The 20,496-nt window shown below is 40.6% G+C and overlaps 1 protein-coding gene across 4 annotated transcripts in view; it reads left to right on the top strand.

Annotated features, from left to right (window-relative positions):
• Nucleotides 1-20,454, top strand: part of kcnh1a (potassium voltage-gated channel, subfamily H (eag-related), member 1a) — a 61,526-nt gene extending 41,072 nt beyond the window's left edge. For all 4 annotated transcript variants that reach the window (XM_085296328.1, XM_085296330.1, XM_085296331.1 and 1 more), the window contains 2 exons: nt 10,646-10,842; nt 13,086-20,454. In XM_085296328.1, the coding sequence (XP_085152454.1) occupies nt 10,646-10,842; nt 13,086-13,955 (1,067 nt within the window). In that variant the 3' untranslated portion in view covers nt 13,956-20,454. The remainder of the gene's footprint in view (nt 1-10,645; nt 10,843-13,085) is intronic.
• The last annotated feature ends 42 nt before the right edge of the window (nt 20,455-20,496 follow it).

Raw genomic sequence — 20,496 nt, forward strand, 5'->3', positions numbered from 1 at the left:
AGCAAGAAAATACTTTTGTTCGAGGACTTACTTAAATCCTCCCTTTTCTTTTTTGCCTAGCAGCACTTTACAAACTGTCCCTGTCTGCAGTGTCAGCTGAGCTGTTTGGGGATCATTTTCTGCTGAGTGATGGATTCAGGATTTGGACAAGAATTTGTTTGTCAGTCCTCTCAGCAACAGTAAAGTCTGGTATTTTCAGTTTTATCTGAATCACATTAAGCCAGCTCACCTACTTTGGGCGCATATTGTAATCATCTCTAGTGCATCAAATTTACTGCATTTTATTGGCTGTCCCCTTAAATATTGTCTGAGATCAATGAAAGATTTTAGCATTTTAAACAGTTGGAATGATAAAGATTTGTGGTGCTGTGAACTGCATTAACAAACATTCAGTTTTGCCTGTACGAATTCATCTGTGTGAACTACAAGGGTATAAGTGAATTAAAATTAAAAAAGTTGTCGCCTCCCAGCTTCACTTACACCTCAATAGCCATAATCTCTATGAACAATTTCAATCTGGCTTTGTTAAGGATTACCAATGACCTTCTGATGGCAGCTGATTCTGGTCTCCTATCCATCCTCATCCTTCTTGATCTTAGTGCGGCGTTTGATACCATTTCTCACAATATTCTCCTGAACCGGTTAACATCCATTGGCATTAGTCATACCCCCCTTGCCCTGTTCACCTCCTATCTCTCAGACCGCACTCAGTTTATCCAATTTAAATCCCATTCTTCAACTCTCCATCCTGTTTCTGCTGGTGTGCCCCAGGGTTCAGTATTAGGGCCTCTTTTATTCATTATTTACATGCTCCCTCTTGGTCATATATTCTGAAAATATAATATAAATTTTCACTGTTATGTCGATGACACCCAGCTCTTCTAAACCCAATTCATCCCTCCCACCTACCTCCCTCTCAAATTGTCTTATCAAGAGTAGATCATGGTTCTCCTCCAATTTTCTTAAACTAAACAGTAATAAAACAGAAGTTTTACTTGTTGGTATAGCCTCAATCTTATCCAAATCCCACAGTTTTTCCATTAACATTGAACGTTCTCCACCCTTCCCTCCCCTCAGGTTAAGAGTTTGGGTGTCATACTTGATAATATTCTCTCATTCCAGCCCCACATTAATTATATAACCCGGTCTGCATACTTCCCCTTACGTAATATTAACTGACTCTGCCCCTTCCTTACTCCCCATGCTGCTGCCATTCTTGTCCATAGTCTTTTTTTTTTTTCTTTTTTTTTTTTTGCCTGTCCCGTTTGGCTCTTTTGCCATCAGAATTGTTGTCTAAAGGCAAAGAAAGATGCCCAACGGATTTACTTTACCAAATTGATCATCCCAGCCTTGCCGTAATGGTCCATTTGAGTCACCTTTTATTGTTTATTTTATTTTCACTTACTGAATACGGGACAGACTTGACTGGGGGAAAGAAGGGGAGAAAGAAAGAGGGAAAGAGAAACAGCTGAGAAGAGGGACGGGGGAGAAGGGCAAAAGACAAAAACCAACAGAACGGGCAGAAAAAAAAAAGAAAAAGGAAAAAAAAAAAAAGCATATATCAATCACCTGGATCACCTGCTGAGAAAGAAAAAAGAAAACAAGCAGAAGAGAACAAGAGTAATAGAAAAAACAACATCACAATGATATATGGGAATATGACAGTAAATACTAAATATTAAACATTATTGTGCAGCACATAAGATCAACAGAACACAGTGTGCTTTGAGGTAGGAGCCAAAAAGGGTGTAGTTTGTGGGTGTGATCACCCGTGTGTACACCTGTGAGCATGGATGCGCTTGTTTTTTTTAAAAGGTTCCTTCATGTAATGATCTGCTAGAGCAGGGGTGGCCAACCCGCGGCTCTCGAGCCGCATGCGGCTCTTTGCCTGGTTTCATGCGGCTCTTACGTTCATATCAAAGTTTATGTTTGTGTTTTGATTTTTTTTATGTTGTTGTTTTAAAATGTGCGCGTTCGCTTCGCTTGAGTTCAATACGGTATTTTCATCAAATGCGCATGTGTGTGAGATGAAAATACCGCAAAGTTTCCCAGTAGGAGCAAGTTCGCCCTTAAAATGGCAGGAAAAAAATGCACAGCAAAAAGAAAATATGAAGATGAACACAGGACGTTTTTAACAGAGTGGGAGAGTTTATATTTTTTTGTTGAACGCAATGGTAAGCCATTCTGCCTTATATGTCAGACGTCATTAGCGCATTTCAAAGCTTCAAATCTTCAGCGCCACTTCAGCTCACTCCATGCTAACATCGACCAGGAATTTCCAAAAGGGACTGAACTTCGCAAGCACGAGTTGGCCACTTTGAAAAGTCAGGCAGAAAAGCAGATACAGTTTTTCCAAAAATTTACGAAGCGGTCAGAGACCATAACGCTCGCATCCTATCAGCTGGCTTGGAACATTGCACGGGCTAAAAAGCCATACAATGAAGGGGAGTTCGTTAAAAAATGCCTCAGTGATGTTGTTGAAATCTTGTCTCCTGAAAACGACAAATTAAAACGCATGGTATCAGACGTCCAACTGTCCCGCCACACTGTTGAACACAGAATATCGGACATTAACACGGCTATTGAATCACAGTTGCACTCTGACCTTCAAGCATGTGAGTATTTTAGTGTCGCATTGGATGAGAGTTGTGATATACAAGACAAGCCTCAGTTGGCAATATTTGCACGGTCTGTTTCAAACGATTGTGTGATCAAAGAAGAACTCCTGGATATTGTGCCATTAAAAGACAGAACCCGTGGCATAGATGTGAAAGAAACCATGATGGCTGCATTTGAAAAAGCAAATCTGCCCATAACGAAATTAACTGCAATAGCCACGGATGGAGCACCAGCCATGATGGGATCTGTGAACGGGCTTGTGGGGCTGTGCAAAGCTGACCAAACTATTCCTGACTTTTGGAATTTCCACTGCATCATCCACATGGAGCAACTCGTGTCTAAATCATTGAATTTAGATAACGTCATGAAGCCTGTGATGGAAATTGGCAACTATATCCGCACACATGCGCTTAACCACAGGCAATTCAAGAATCTCATCGCTGAGCTGGACCAAGGGCTTCCAGGTGACCTGCCGCTGCACTGCACTGTGAGGTGGCTGTCAAAAGGCCAGGTACTCTCTCGCTTCTTTGAGCTTTTGGATGCCGTGAAACTGTTTATGGAAAAGAAGGACAAGGACTATCCCGAGCTCTCGGACCTCAAGTGGATTATGGATCTGGCCTTTTTGGTCGACATGCTGTGTCACTTGGACAGACTGAACCTGACCCTGCAGGGTAAGTTAAAAATGCTCCCTGACCTAGTGCAAAGTGTGTTTGCGTTTGTCAACAAACTGAAGCTGTTCAAGACACATATTCAAAAGGGAGATTTAACGCATTTTCCCACTCTGCTAAAAGCCAGCGGGCAAGTCGCCAGTGCTGCCCTGAGTAAGCAAAGAGCCAGATATGCAATGCTGATTGAAAACTTGCACGAAAGCTTCGTGACCCGGTTCCATGATCTACAATTGAAAAGGCCACAGATTACGTTCCTCGTCGACCCATTTAATGCAGAGACCGGCTGTTTGAAAGTCCCACTAGTCACAGATGGAGCTGCGGCTGAGTTGGAGATGATCGATCTTTGTGAGGAGGACCAATTGAAACCTGCTTTAAGGGAAGGGACCATTGAGTTCTGGAAAAGTGTGCCAATGGAAAAATACCCCAATGTCAAACGGGCTGCGCTTAAGATACTGTCAATGTTTGGGTCAACATACGTCTGCGAGTCTGTGTTTTCTACCCTAAAACATGTGAAATCAAAGCATCGATCTGTTCTGACTGACACACATGTGAAAGAATTGCTTCGAGTGACAACAACGGAATACAAGCCAGATTTAAAGAGGATTGTTCAAGGCAAGGAATGCCAGAAGTCCCACTAAACAACATGCATTATAAAAGTAAATGCTATTGTAGATTATTATATTTTTGTTTGTGGACTTGGTTGAACTGAGAGTTTGTGTGTGTGAGACAGTGCACACAATGTTCATTGTTGAAAATGACTGGCCTGTGGTTTTAGTACTGTAGGAGTCCATTTCTGTCATTATCATGTTGGTGTGTGACATTTACAATAAATCTGGCTGAGCAGAGATGTGTGTATTGTGTGTGTGTGTGTGTGTGTGTGTGTGTGTGTGTGTGTGTGTGTGTGTGTGTGTGTGTGTGTGTGTGTGTGTGTGTGTGTGTGAGAGAGAGAGAGAGAGAGGGAGGAAAGGATGGGTGATGTTCATGTGTGCCCATGCGTATGATGTGGCTCTTTGCGGTAACACAGTAAAAAAAAAAGTGGCTCTTGGTCTCTGACTGGTTGGCCACCCCTGTGCTAGAGGGTGTGGGGGGCCACAGCCCCGTCCTCCAGGGCATGAAGCAGGTATGGAGGAGATCAAAACTCCAGACATCCAGAGGCCCACAGAACACAAGAGACCAAGGAAGACCAACAGAGGGGCAGCCGCGCCACTGTCCCAGAAAGAGCTGAGGAGAGTCCCAGATGAGGGCTCACTCAGCAGCCGCGGAGCAGAAGCCAGGGGGAGTTGCAGTGACGCGCCCGTGAGCTCCGCCGGCAGCCAGCTGTGCCTGAGTGACCGAGCCCCAGGCCAAGAGGCCGGGGGCACCCCACCTCCGAAGTGGCCCGAGCGAGCCCCAGGCTCCAGGCCCCGATAAGCGGCCGCCAAGGAGTGAGCCGGTGTGTACCCGGACGCCCACCCCCAGACACAAAGAACCACCAACGCACCGATGTCTGAGGGAGTCCACCACTGGCAGGGGAAGTGGTGGTGGGGGGAGATAGGCCTTCAAACCTTGGAGGGCCTGAGATGTCCCCAGAGAGGTGGCGTCTGACACCCAACCTGACATATAGACACAGACATACAGGCACACACAGATACAACATCCATTCCCACCCTCATGCTCTCATATGCACTTACTCCACACTCAACCAACGTGGAGACAGACATAAAGAGACGCTGTACACACGATCACACTCCCCAAGCATACTCTACGAACCGGGTCTAGGTACCCTTGCCCCTGGAGGGGGGAACCGCACCCAGACCCAGGTGGTGTTACCCTTTTCCCTGCGGTGGGGAGAGGCAGACCGCCCTGACTCCGCAGCAGCAGGGAGGCCCCACACTCCAGACCGCAGTCAGACGGCCAACTCCTCCTCCTAGCCCCCCCACTCCAGCAGGCCGCAGAGAATGGGGGTGAGAGAAGACTCCAAACCTCCCTCCACCCGCTCATTGTAGTGTTGATGCATGTGTGTTCTAAGGTGCATTTAAAACCCAGGAGGGCATGGAGCTACCTGCCAGAGAGCAGCAGGTAAGCGCATGGTCCCTCCTGCTAGCCCTCAATGTCTACGTGTATTTAAAATTAAGAGGTGGGCAACGATGCCAGGGGTGGGGTGTATACCCTGATGGTACTTTGGACTCCGTGTATCGTGCCCACCCCCAAGACCCTATATGTATGTGTAATGAGAGTGTGAGTCTAAGTTGTGGGATAAAATTGAGGCAGAGGCAGCCAGAAGGGGACGGGGGGGGGGGGGTAGCCTCCTCTGCACCCTGGTGACATACCCCTACTCCAAGGTCCTGCATGTGTGGGTGGTTGTGGTGGAGCGGGAAGGGGGAGGCAGCTGGAGATGGGGAGGGAAGTCCATAGTCTTATTACGTCCCATATTGATTACTGCAGTTCCCTCTTATTTGGTCTCCTTAAAAGGTCCCTTCATAAACTCCAACTTCTTCAAAATTCCGCAGCTCGGGTCATAACTCGTATTCCGTCAAGAGCTCATATTACGCCAGTTCTTCAGCAGCTTCACTGGTTGCCCATAGAAGCCAGGATAAACTTTAAAATCTTACTTCTCACATACAAGTGTATCCATAAATCTGCTCCTTCCTATTTGTGTGACCTGCTCCATATCACCACTGTCTCCCGCCCTCTCCGATCATCATCTGCTATTCATCTTACTGTTCCGTCCACACGTCTTACCACTATGGGGAACAGAGCCTTCAGTCACTCTGCTTCTCAGCTCTGGAACTCTCTTCCTCCAGCCATAAGAAATATAGACTCTTTTCCCGCATTTAAGTCACAGCTCAAAACACATCTGTTCAAACTGGCTTTTTCACTTTAGTGCTGATTTTACCTGTTGTCAAGTTCTGCTTTGCAATTTTAACTTATTTTATGTATTTTATAACTATTGTTTTCTTTTATTAATTTTGTTCTTTTGTAAGGTGACCTTGGGTTTTTGAAAGGCGCCCTCAAATAAAATGTATTATTATTATTATTATTATTATTATTATTATAAAATTAGTGTAAAAAACATATTCTACATACCTGAAAAATCACCTAAAACTATATTATTTAGTGTAAAACTGCCTAGAATAAGCTTTTGTGGTTAATAAGTGTCTTGGGATTTACTCTCAATTCTTTTGTTCAAATTTGTCAATCTAACCAGTCTGTGGTGTCTGTGAAACTACACTCAACAAAAATATAAACGCAACACCTTTGTTACTGCTCCCATTCCCCATGGGATGGACGTAGAGACCTAAAATTAATTCCAGATACACAATATAACCATCCCTCCCAAACAGTGGTCACAAATCAGTCCAAATGTGTGGTAGTGGGCACATCTGCTATATTGAGATAATCCATCCCACCTCACAGGTGTGCCACATCAGGATGCTGATCTGACATCATGAGTAGTGCACAGGTGTACCTCAGACTGCCCACAACAAAAGGCCACCCTGGAATGTGCAGTTTTTTGCGCTATTGGGGGTCTGGGGACCCAGAACCGGTCAGTATCTGGTGTGACCACCATTTGCCTCATGCAGTGCAACACATCGTCGCGTGGAGTCTATCAGATTGTCAATTGTGGCCTGTGGAATGTTGGTCCACTCCACTTCAATGGCTGTGCGAGGTTGTTGGATATTCGTGGGAACTGGTACACGCTGTCGTATACGCCGGTCAAGCACATCCCGAACATGCTCAATGGGTGACATGTCCGGTGAGTATGCTGGCCATGCAAGAACTGGGACATTCTCAGCTGCCATCTGCCCTGAACAATGTGAACCATGATTCATCCGTGAAGCGCACACCTCTCCAACGTGCCAGACGCCATCGAATGTGAGCATTTGCCCACACAAGTCTGTTACGGCGACGAGCTGGAGTCAGGTCAAGACCCCGATGAGGACGACGGGCACGCAGTTGAGCGTCCCTGAGACGGTTTCTGACAGTTTGTGCAGAAATTGTTTGGTTGTGCAAACCAATTGTTACAGCAGCTGTCTGGGTGGCTGGTCTCAGACGATCTTGGAGGTGAACCAGCTGGATGTGGAGGTCCTGGGCTGGTGTGGTTACACGAGGTCTGCGGTTGTGAGGCCGGTTGGATGTGCTGCCATATTCTCTGAAACGCCTGTGGAGACGGCTTATGGTTGAGAAATGAACATTCAATGCACGGGCGACAGATCTGGTTGACATTCCTGCTGTCAGCATGCCAATTGCACGCTCCCTCATTGCTTGTGGCATCTGTGGCATTTTGCTGTGAGACAAAACTGCACATTCCAGGGTGGCCTTTTGTTGTGGGCAGTCTGAGGTACACCTGTGCACTACTCATGATGTCAGATCAGCATCCTGATGTGGCACACCTGTGAGGTGGGATGGATTATCTCAATATAGCAGATGTGCCCACTACCACACATTTGGACTGATTTGTGACCACTGTTTGGGAGGGATGGTTATATTGTGTATCTGGATTGAATTTTAGGTCTCTACGTCCATCCCATGGGGAATGGGAGCAGTAACAAAGGTGTTGCGTTTATATTTTTGTTGAGTGTATTTTCAGTGCTGTATTCATTTAAGTCAAATGAAATTAGTTTAAACTAAACCTAACTGAAAATAAGCATTTTAAAATAAATAATAATTAAAAGTATTATAACTCAGGACTGAACAGAAAATCACAACGCAACACTTGCGATCCTTTGGCCTTCAAAGGTTACAATCAATACCTGTGCCACAGGTTCATTTCAAGCAAACATGTAATATGGCTGCCTGGATTGATTTTTCACTGATTTATTGTAAAGGCAATGAAACTGAACAACATAACAAACGAAATAAACCAATGTTATTTTTAAATACCTAGTTAGCTTCCATTATTTCTTAAGATTTTATTATGAGCTAATTTGAAAAAGCTTTAGTTAAAATTGCATCTTTCACAATCTGTAGCCAATGACGCAACAGTCAGAAGATAATAACTATCTAACAAATGGTTATGTTGAGCAATTTATAATAAACCTGTAAAGAAATATTACCCGAATCCGCACATGATTAGCAGTGCATCTACAACTTTATTGGTTGGCTTTACACCAGCTCAACTAACTTGTGACTATAGTAGAGACTTTTCTGGAGATTTAGCTCTTTAAGACCTACATACTTCACTTAGGAGTTAGTAGAAACAAAAAAACGGGTTAAAAAGTTCACACTTGCTCATAAGGGATTGCTGGATTGTTTGAATTCTCTCTATAATGTTATGATAATTAATATTAAGCATACTGGGATAAACAACGGTGAGCATAATGGAAAACCTGAGGGGTTGGTAGAAATCAAAGGCGGTGCTAAAAGGGGGTAAATATCATTACATTTGCAGTCTGCTTGCTCATAAGTGATTTATTAGCAAACACACTATTACAAAGGCCACTAATTTCCTAAAGTATTTTTCCCACAGTGGTTATGATAGATGTATTGAACTGAGACCTGTGCCAGTAAATGAGGCCATACTTGACCAGATTAAAGTAAGCACAGTATCAGCGTCTGTAATGACTACACCATCTAAGCCTAATGAATATTAATAAGGACCTACTCCTAACTACTGGGATACTTCCCATGTTAGTGACCCTAGTTTGTCTTCCAATGCATCTAGATTTGATCTTATTTTAAAAAATAAAGTAGAAAACTGTTCACAGCAGAATGTTTTGTTGTTAAAACATCATCATTTAATGTGCTTTATGAGTAATTTAATGAATAACGGATGCCATGCTCTGGTAGGAAATATTACAGTGCCTTGGCTGGTTTCTGTCAATATCCTTCTATTGTTTTCTCTTTGCATAAATCAATATACTGTCAACATGAAACCAATGAACCGGAAGGCAACTATAGTGATGAATAAATAGCTTCTTTGTATTGAATTCCTTATGAGACTAATAACAAACGAAAAAGAAACGCCATGTAAAGTAAATCAGCAAACAAGACAGGGCATCTGGTTTAATCAGCTACTGCTATTTTTACCACTGTACCACATACTGCTTTATATTAATGCTTTTGCCACATATAAGGTTTATTTTCATCCACTGCGTGTGTTTCGTCATGTCATCATGTGAAGAAATAACAAGGTGTTTTATGTCAAGACAATAAAAAAAAAGAAAAAAAATTCATGATAAGCTGTTGATTATACTGAGTCATAGTACTCCTTTGTTCAGGGTAGTTTATGGTAATACTGGGCTTCTCAAACTTAAAAAAAGTGCTGTGCATGAGTCACAAATGACAGACCTTATAAATTACTGAGTTGGTCTAATGAGCTTTAGATTATGAAGGTAATTTAACACTCTTTATAAAGGTTTGAAAGCTATATTTCTTATATGTATTAATAGTTAATACATCAGTTGTAAGCCATTACCTCGAACAGCAGAAAATCCTCATCTAGCTTTGTCTTCAGTTTTAAATATACATAAAAGTCTCCTCAAAAGAACAAAGGGATTTAGTTCCAGCTGTTCAGCAGCATCTGTCATGCTGGAGGGGGACTTTCCAAGACCTCCCAACCCAAAATGTGTTCTTGACTCATAAATGATCCACATTGCATAACTGTATTATTTATAACCAACCTAAAACAAGTAGCTGCTGCTTTCATCCCATATATAGAGGGACTTTTTTACAAGTAAAAGACTCACCATCCACTTTATTTGGTTTCTACTGGATCTGGATGGACGTGGTCAGTAACAATACTTAGGCAGTCTGTGGTGCTCAAACAGTTCTCTTGTGTGCCAAAAAATATCCCCCAAATTATTACACCTCTATTGGCAGCCTGAACTAAAGGCAGGACAGGCCTGCTTTTATGTTGCTTACGTGAAAATCTGACCCTGCCATCCAAACGTCAGATCAGAAAGCTCTGCTATGCTACTTTCTTAAGTAACCCTATAGATGGCTGTGTGGGGAAAAAATCGGTTTCTGAAATACTTTGACCTACTTAGATCTGAGATCTAGCACCAACAACTATACCCAGTTGAAATCACCTTTCTTCCCTATTCTGATGCTCGGTTTGAACTTCAGAACTTTGAATGCCTAAATGTACTGAGTTTCTGCCATGGGATTAGCTGATTTGAAATTTGCATTAACAAGCATTTGAACAGGTGTACCTTACAAAGTGTCCATTTAGTGTAAACCTGTGTGTAGCACTTAATGCTGTGTGTTAAATTACAGGTACTGAGATTTTCAATAATCATCGATAACTGATATATAAAAACATTATTAAAGCTGTTTTTGCAAGCCTGTTTTTGTCTCTTACTGTTTTCTTTTACCTGGAAGATCAGATCTTGTTGCTGAACTAACATGGAACTAAAATTGTGCGCTCTCTCGTGCAGGAAAGGGAGACGTATTTGGGGACGTTTTCTGGAAAGAGGTGACTCTGGCTCAGTCCTGCGCCAATGTGCGAGCTCTGACCTACTGCGACCTCCACGTTATTAAACGCGACGCTCTGCAGAAGGTGCTGGAATTCTACACGGCATTTTCCAACCACTTCTCTCGAAACCTGCTGCTCACTTATAACCTGCGTAAGAGGGTGAGTGACTGTTCAGATGCCAGATACAGTTGACTGCATTTTCATTTAGGATTTACACAGAAGTTTTCATCTGCAAAGACTTCAGCCTTGTGCACAGTGGTACATGAAAAAGAAAAAAAAAATTAACAAAATAAAACAAACATTTTAGAATATATTTACAAATTCCAATAATATCTGTAAAGATAGTGTTGATATTACCAGTACCAGACAGTGAGCAGTAAGTAAAGCAAAAGCTGAAGATTGCAACCTTTAAGGAGAGAGGGTTTTTTTGCAATCCAAGTTGAGATTGCATTAAATTCAACAAGATGAAAGGAGGATTTATTAAATAAATCAATCAATTAATCAATATTGAACCTATATATGTTTAGTCATGTCAATATATTTCACAGCAGAAGACAGCCTACCTCCTTTCATGATCTGGACAATCACAATTGTTCACACGTATCAATTCTTGTTAAATAGGGGCCAGAAACTCCCACTCTGGGAAAAGGTAACCACAGAAAACCTTATATTCAACCTAAGGGACACGTGCACCTACTGCCTTCAGCCACACAGCACTGCATAGAAAAACAGAGCTCCATTAAACAGCCACCATATACTAAAGCCGCTCTCACATCCTTCATTCAGAAATGAACAGCTGTGATCAACAATAGCGTAAGAGTAGCTACCAATCACTGCTTCATTCTTTATGAGGTTAGCCTGCCCGGGAGAGTGCAAGTGAGATTGGATTGTTTGCATTTGAAGAGGCAATCTCATCTTCTGCATTAAAGTTACTATTCACCAGGGTCCCACGTCCTGAATGTATGCAGCAGGGAAATCCCGATATGGGTTGACTAAAGGAGCCTAATGTTGCCTTCAAATGGAGCTGCTGAGATTGTGTTTTTGACTGATCCAGCAGAGCAGACAATGTGCATTTGATCTGTACATCTGATGCTCTTACCTTTTCAAATGTGATGAGTGACTTTCTGCGTGTTGCAAATAAAATGCCCAGACTTTCTGAGTTAAAACTGCCACATAACCTATTTTAATCAGATACTTTCCATTTGAAAGTATTTAGTGCAGCAGAAGAATATTGTTAGAGCTCATTGTTGCTTCTAAATATGTTAGAAACTGGGGTGATTAGCCTGTAAGTGGACAATAGGTGGTAAAATGGCAGGTAGCGATGCAAGGCAGCAGTGGCATTGACATGTCAGAGGGAGAGATAGATTTATTTAATTTATCTCTCCCTAGAGAGATAGATTTGCAGATTAAATAAATGACCAAATTGGGAGGATGTTTTTGTTACAGCGTGAGGACAGTAAAGAATTAACCAGCACAGCTTCAGTTGAGTTCCCTGCACTAGCTTTACTAGACTAGATTCTTCACCCACACCCAACCGAAAAGCAGGCTCAATAGGCAAGCAGACTAATAATTCCAGGGAATTGGACTACTGGGAACAGTTCTATACAAGAACCGGTTCTCGAGTTTCAGCACTGTCATGTATCCTTGGGAAAAACAAACAGCTACTCAAATTGTTTCACATTTTCATCTATTAAAATCCAAAATGTCAAGAGTAGTTTGCGCTTATTTTCATCAGCTTTTTTTGGGGTTTTGCTTGCAGACCTTAAAGTTGAATTGCTTACTGACAAAATGAATGTTATATGTTGAATGTTAGAGTGTGACGTTAATGAAGGTTAATAAAGTATTCCTGAACATGTGAATAAAGAATGTGTATTTTGTGTTTTTTATTTATTAATTTTAATTAATATTAATCCCTAATTAATGAGACAAGTGAATCACTGGATTGGGAGACTGGGATTGCGACATTTTAAAGCACAGAAATAAAGCTACAAAGCTAAAAACTGAAAATACAAAATGCCTAAAAATATAGTTGTCCATTAGCATCATCTGGGTGGTAAACTGACAGTGAGCCTTCACGCACTGAAGCCAGAGGCTTGATATGAACTTTCCCTGTGCGCCATGGGAATTAGCCTTTTTAAAGTGACATTTGCAAAGAACACACATTTTGACATATTGGCAATCTTTCACACACAAATTCTACAATCAGTAAGAGAGATGGTGAAAATGATGTTGATCTGCTTTTGTACTACTTGAGGAGACTAAACTGACATGGGTGTGAGAGTGGTTTGGGTATAATTTTTCTTGTGTGCTGTCAAAATCTGAAACTTTTGGTCAATAAACTTTGTGTTTGTTTTTTTTTAATGATGGTCTTTTAGTCATAAGAATGTTAAATTCTCTTTCAGATCGTTTTTCGAAAGATCAGTGATGTGAAACGGGAAGAGGAGGAGAGACGGAACCGTAAAAATGAAGCCCCTCTGAATTTGCCACCAGATCACCCAGTACGAAAACTTTTCCAGCGCTTTCGACAGCAGAAGGAGGCCCGCATGGTGACTGGGAAACCAGAAACAGATGAACAAGACATTGAGAAGGGTCCTCTCTATGTGGACATCCCCAAAATTAAATCAGCTATTACAACTACCAGCATTGTCACTGTAACAGAAAGCCCAGCTACACCTTCATCTTCAACTCCTCAATCGCCATCACCTCTCAACTGTACGGTCGCAGACAAGGCAAAACTGCAAGTGCCATCGTCCATTTCTTTGGTTGGTGGCCGCTCTGCTGAACCACCCAAACTGAAAGGCTGGGGTCGCTTTAAGGAGTCGATGGCCAAAGCTGACAACTGGAACACAGTGTCTAAAGCTGAATCCATGGAGACTTTACCTGAACGAACCAAGGTGCAAGAATCCCCAATCTCTTTAAAAAAGACGGACTCATGTGACAGCGGCATTACCAAAAGTGAGTTACGCCTGGACAAAGTGGGTGACTTCCGCTTGACGCCTCAGGACCGCAGTCCTGCCCAGCCTCCAGAAATGAGGCATTTCTTCTACCCCATCCCGGAGCAAACACTTCAGGCTTCACTGCAGGAGCTCAAGCTAGAGCTAAAGGATGACCTTAAGAACCTAAATGTTCGAATGTCAGGCCTAGAGATGCAACTCACAGAAGTGCTAAAACTCCTGAAAGCCAGCCATTCAAGCTCTAGCTCTCCACAGCATCTTTTTGACATTTCTAGACCTGCTTCACCAGAAGTGGACAAAGAGGATATCTTCTCTTGAAGAATGAAAGAGTCATCCGGCAACAGTTGACCTTAAATTCAGCTGAATCCAGTAATATACAGATTACTCGGATAGCTGAGACCACACTGGGTATACCATTTAGATTAGGCAGCAGTGTAGTAAGATGCACCAGCCTTCATCCTAGGGTGTACCTACCTGGTAGCAAGGTAACGTCGTGCTGACAAGTTGAGGTCGTAACCTAGATTTTTGTATCTTGGAATCTAATATCTGAAGGTTACACAAAAACTGACAGCTCTCTGTTTGTACATACGTTTGATTTATCTTTCCGCTGCACTATGATGGAAAAATACTTTGAGGGGTGGCATTTTATGAAAAGTCTATTCAGATTTTGGGGGAGGTAGGAGAAGGAGGTATCTCCATTGGAAGGTTCCAATGGAAGCAGCATGACCCACTGGTTTGTTAGCATTTGTAAGAGATTCTTTGCATGTCACATAAAGTAGACGTCTGCCTCAAATAGCAGTTGGCGCATATTTGATTAATTGAGGCCGCACGCCGATCCATTTGCATTATTTCACATTGACAGGGAAAGAGGACAGTTTTTGCAGATGCTGAATCAATCTTAATGTAATTTCCTCAAACAGTTATGTAATTATATCAGATGCCAGAATCATTATGAATTAAACAACAGATAACTCTGCCCGACCAATCTGATTTTCAAAAACATGTTTGAGCGCAGATCCTAATTTCAATAAACCACAAATAGATGTGCTTCATGGAAAATTGAATGAAATGCTAACTAGTGAGGCAGCAAATGGCAAGTTATCCCTCTTTCCTGATATCTAGGTTTACTATGTTACAGCTTTGGTGATACATACAGTAATTTTATAGGTACTGACTGTGGCCAAAACCCTTACAAATATAGAAAGTAATGGCGATTTGCACAATATTTGTAAACTAAAATTTGTGTACAATAAAACAGGCTGTTAGAAAGTGGACTGAGATCACCAGACCATTTTTGATTTTAATGGTCCCTTAAGTATATTTTTACATTTTAATCCTGTTAACATGCATGATTTAACATTTCTGTTTGTCCTCATTTTTACTTGAGAAAGCAAACAAACAAAAAAGCTAATATTAGGAGGTCTTTTCGGAGCACAAATTCAGAGTGAGTGTGTGAAATGCAGATGATCTTGAACTGTTTTAAATGTGTTTACTTGCTTCTGGCTTTGAAAAATTGAAGAGTTTCCTTCAGAGTGGGAAAAATCTTTAACCCCTCAACCCCTTTATAATATGATGCAGTCAATACAAAAAATGTGTTGCAGACATTCAAATGTTTTTTAAAACGACACACTTGGTGCAGTAATGCCTGAATTATGCTTCAGCGGGAAATCTACGGCATAACTTACAAGATAACCGGAAACCCCTTTTTTAACCGTACACCTTCCACATAACCTGATGTGCCCCTCCCAAGAAATATAACTACGGGACGGGTCGACATAGCCCACGACGACTGAATGCCATGGAAGGTCCAGTGTAGGGTTAAAAGGGGTGACTGGTTACATCGTCAGTTATGCCGTAGACTTTCCACAGAAGTCCATATCACGCATAGCTGTTGTAGGAGTGTTTCATATAGATGGTGTATGTTTATGTTAATATATATTATTTAATTGTTACAATATACACTTTCACTTCATCAGGTACACCTTGCTAGTACTGGGTTGGACCCACTTTTGCCTCTAGAACTGGCTTATTTCTTCATGACATACATGTAGATTCAATAAGATGCTGAAACATTGCTCAGAAATTTTGGTCCATATTGATGTGATGGCATCATGCAGTTGCTGCAAATGTTCCCCTTTTTAAGAAAACAGTCTGAGATGATATAATTTTGTGACATGGGACTTTATTCTGCTAGAAGCAGGCATCAGACTAGCTGACATTTTTCCAATCTTACTACTGTCCAATTTTGATGAACCCTTGTGAATTGTAGCCTCAGTTTCTCGTGGCACCTGGTATGGTATTCTGCTGCTACATTCGGTGATGCCCTTCTGCATATCTTGGTTGTAACTAGTAGTTATTTGAGTTTCTGTCGCCTGCCTTCTCTGACTTCTGGAATCAAGAAGGTATTTTCACCCAAACCCAGTTTTCCTTTTTCAGACCATTCTCTGTAAACCCTAGAGGTGGTTACGTGGGAAAATTCCAGTAGGTCAGCAGTTTCTGAAACACCCAGAGCAGCCTGTCTAGCATCAAAAACCATGCCACTTTCAAAGCCACTTAAATCATCTCTCTTCACTGGATATCTGCATGCCTAGATGCATTGTGCTGCTGCCATGTGATTTGCTGATTAGATATTTTTGTTAAGCAGTCAAACAGGTGTACCTAATGAAATGGCTGGTAAGAATATAGATTTAATGTGATTATTTTTAAATTTTTTAAATGAAACATCTTTATTTTATTTTACTGTGAACATGCTATTATTTCTTTTTAATATCAAAAGACTTGTTTTTCCCCAATTCCACATAATCTTCAGTAGTTGTAGCGTCTAACTGGCCAAGAAGAGCTGCATTTGTATCATACAGACATTTAGTTTATACTGATGAGCAACTTGCTTTACGTAACACGATGACTACTGTAGACTCTGAGGGTAGAAATTGAATGTTGACATAGAATGCTGTATTTTTATCAAGTCCCAAAATGTATTTATTTATTTATTTATTTATTGTATTGAACACCAGCATCAGGCAGATTCCTCCAATCATTATAAATAAAATATACAATAACAGGAACAATCTCTACAATTTCATTTTTCTCGTTAACTCTTGTTAAATAGGGATTAACTCAGATTGCAATAATTCCTGCATGATAAATACTAAAAGTTTACATATATGCCAAATATTATCAAATTTGTCCTTCGACTTTAAATTTAATGACCAAAACAAATTGACACACGTTTCCGAAAGCAAACAAACAAAAATACAATAGACAATCAATGTGATCAATGTGGACAGGCTGACTGAGTGGAACCTAAATGAGAAAAATATGCATGAAACAAAGTAAAGCAAAGCAATGCACTCTGGTATTAAGCAATAAAAAAAGGCACAGTTAGCTTTTACAGTACAATTTAGTTCTAAGATATCCGTCGCCGCACTTGAGAAACAATGAATAATGGAAGAAAGTTTCATAATACTCTGCAAATGTGAGTCATTTTTTAAACAATCAGACTGCAGGTAATGAAGCCTGGAAAGTGGTTGCAATCAGCTGAAATAAAGTTTTATATCACTGAAATTAACGCTTGTATTTCTAAAACGAATAATATGACTTTTGGTTCATCTTTGGAAAAAGTAGGAGCTTTACTGAATTTATCCAATAAAAGCACTTCTTTTCATGAGAAAAAATAACCATTTTTCTTTATTATTCATCACTCATGGATAATTTATGTTCCCTGCGCGCTTTCTCCGTCACAAAAGACAAGCTGGGACGGACACAGCTGAGAGGAAAAAGATGCTGAGGTTTTTACTCCAACACTCATGTTCCATCAAAAATTCAGCCTGCTAAAAATAAATGGGCATGTCATCACAGAAGTGAGAACTCATTAGGTTTATTGCCAGTGTTTGGGGGTCTGCTTCTCCAAGAATTGTGATCTCAAAACCAAAGAAAAGGCACTAAAAATCACCATGGCCTCTCGATCACAGATTATTCATGAAGCTGCTGCGCAAGAGTTCACAAATCAAAGGGAGAGGAAAAGAGGTCAGATGGCATCGCTGAGGAATTCAGTCACTGTAATGAAAGAAGGATCTAAAGATTGTGTAACTCAAGACAAAGTCTTTATCTTAGCAGCAAAATCAACCATCAGATGTTTTTAAACGCTTTGAAAGTGCAAACAGATGTGACAAAAACGTATTTATTATCTATGAATAGATGAGATGAGGATGATCATCTCATCTAGTCATTATGTTTGAAGCCAGCAGAGTTCAACGCAGACTCTGATAATTGACAAATTTCTGGCTGTGAGCCTGCAACTCTTTTCTTTTCAGATCTGTTTTTGTAAGTGGCTATTTTAATGTTCAATTTCAAGTTATCTGAAAAAAAAAGAAAAGAAATGATAGGGTTTAGTTTAATACCTGCTACTGCGGCTTTCACAATTTAGCATATAAAGCATGGTTACTTGAACAAAACTCATTCCCAACACGGTAGGATAAATCCAGTAAAGTTACTGTGCTATTTTAAGAAAAAGCAGACCTACTTTGGCGGTTTTGAGGCTACATTTGGCAAATGCTAAGTCAGGTTTACATCAATAGCATGCGCAATTCTTGAAACAACATTAAAGTATAATTTAACAATATCTATGTTGTGAGAAGATTTAAACCACACTCATGTCTGTGCAATAACTGCAGAATAATGGGCCGCTCACATAAACATACTTAGAGAGTGATAGGATGCTTTGTGCAGCCCGCTGAGCACCCGAGATTTAAACTCCACTTTATGCAAATGATCCAACAACCACACAAGAACCAGTTACACCCATTTTAGTGTGCACTGAAAACTAAGCGCAGCGGTTTAGTACTCTGCTCCACCAAGGGTAGGGAAATTGCTTCAGCGCATACATACGGCTGTAATCATTATCAGTCTCGTTGGTTTTGTATAATAACAGATTCAACAGTGGTTTAAAAACTGTGTAACAGGGAAATGAAGTGTGCTGTATGGCAGCAGCATGCCCCCCTCCTCCTTCATCCTTTTCTCTTGCTGTCTCCTAAGAGACAGACAGAAAACCCAGAACTCATTAAGGCAAAAAACTGAAATAGTTGCAATTGTTACCTTGATTATTTGGATTTTAACTCAGTTCCACCAACAATGGAAAAACTCAACGAATACCAGTACGGTAATCTAATTTATATGTAATCCATATGTGATTACAGGAGGCTTTTAGAAAGAAACATTTCTAGGGCTAACAACGGATTTGTAGTCATGTAGATGTCAACACTTTAAATCTTCGTGTCAAACAGAAGATTAAATGAAAACACCTGCACTGATTTTTTTTTTTTTTTGTGAAAAATGGCACATTAAAATGGATCTATTATGCTTTTTCTTGTTACAGTTTTAGAGGCTTTCATTAAATATGGTGAAAGATTAAAAAAAGTAAGGTTAGTACATGTGCGACTAATTCCTTTTAACCAAATGCTCAGGTTTAAGAGTTTTTCTTGTTTTTGTTTTGTTTTTTTTAACACTGGTTGATGTCAGAGAAAACAGATATTCCTAATATGGTCATCTAACAGAAGCTCCTCCCACCTGTTAAAATCTGTGAGAGGCAACCAATCACCAATCAATATCAGCCTTAAAACAACTTGATTCAGACAGTGGATGAACTGAGGGGCTGCACCAAGGCCTAGCATAAAGTTTTTAACGTTTATTTTGAACTGCGAATCATACAAATCTATTCTAGTGGAGTCCAAGAATAACAATGTGAAGCTGGAAATGAGTGTAACTGGTCCCCTTTAAGATATAATATTTTCACTGAAGCCACAATAAATTGTTGTTTCACTTTATCAATGACAGAGCTGGTAATATTCATATATTTAAACTTTTATTATGAATGACACAACCTATGACTATCATTTGGTATGTACCTTATTCCATCATTGTGATCGGTTTTATTCATATTGTAAATTTACTGTTATATTACTTTTACATTTGTTGCATTAAGGCATAAAACCAAGTCTGATTGTTTTCAAAATGAAAATAGTAAAAAACATGAAATCTGATTCATGCAGCTCAGTAACAAAGATATGGCCCGTGCAGGGTACTCTCACTTAGGCCTGTGGCAAGGCCATAAATATACAATCCTAAAAGGGATGCACTCTAAAATGCTTGAAAGCAATATGTAGTTCTTTGCTTTAACATTTGTAAAAAACAAAAAACTGATCCAAAAAACAACGCAAATATAGAGAACATTAAGTTACCAAGTACAGCACCACGATTTCATAACATCAACATTTACATATTAAAGTCGTTACCTTTGATTGCTACTGAGAAGCATGCAACACTGTGCCTTCATGATATTGCCCCATTCTCCTTTTCCAAGCAGCATTAAATACCCAAATTACTGTTGCTCCTTCGAGAAGATTTACACTGATCTATTTTTGTGGTCAGCTATGGAAAGCTGCCTAGTTAGCAAACTCTACACAGAGATATAGAAATAGATATATAGAGAGATATGCACAAGTTGTACTGCAATGTTTGGATTCTTAAGAAAGAGCAGAATTTGAATTTTATGTATGGTTTATGTATTATGCACATGCCTCTATGTTCACGTCATGTGATGAGAAATGTATTTTAAGCACAATGGAAACTCCGTGTTATGAACTGTGACATACTGTGCTATTCATAATAAATATTTTATACATGCTGCACGCTGTCAGATCTCTTCAGGCAATGGTTCACGGGTGTCTTTCGTGTTGTTGCGTTATGGCTCCTCTGTTAACGATTAGGACGCGTCTCTAAGAAGGTGTAACTCAGCAGGTGTATTCTGCTGCTGATCTTCTTATGTCAGATAAGCCTCACACTTTTGTGCTAATTTAAGAGG

The sequence above is a fragment of the Mchenga conophoros genome, linkage group LG13 (assembly GCF_057382185.1).
Source record: "Mchenga conophoros isolate Kocher_MC1m ecotype Shallow Benthic linkage group LG13, M_conophoros_male_GT1.1, whole genome shotgun sequence".
Classification (NCBI taxonomy): domain Eukaryota; kingdom Metazoa; phylum Chordata; class Actinopteri; order Cichliformes; family Cichlidae; genus Mchenga; species Mchenga conophoros.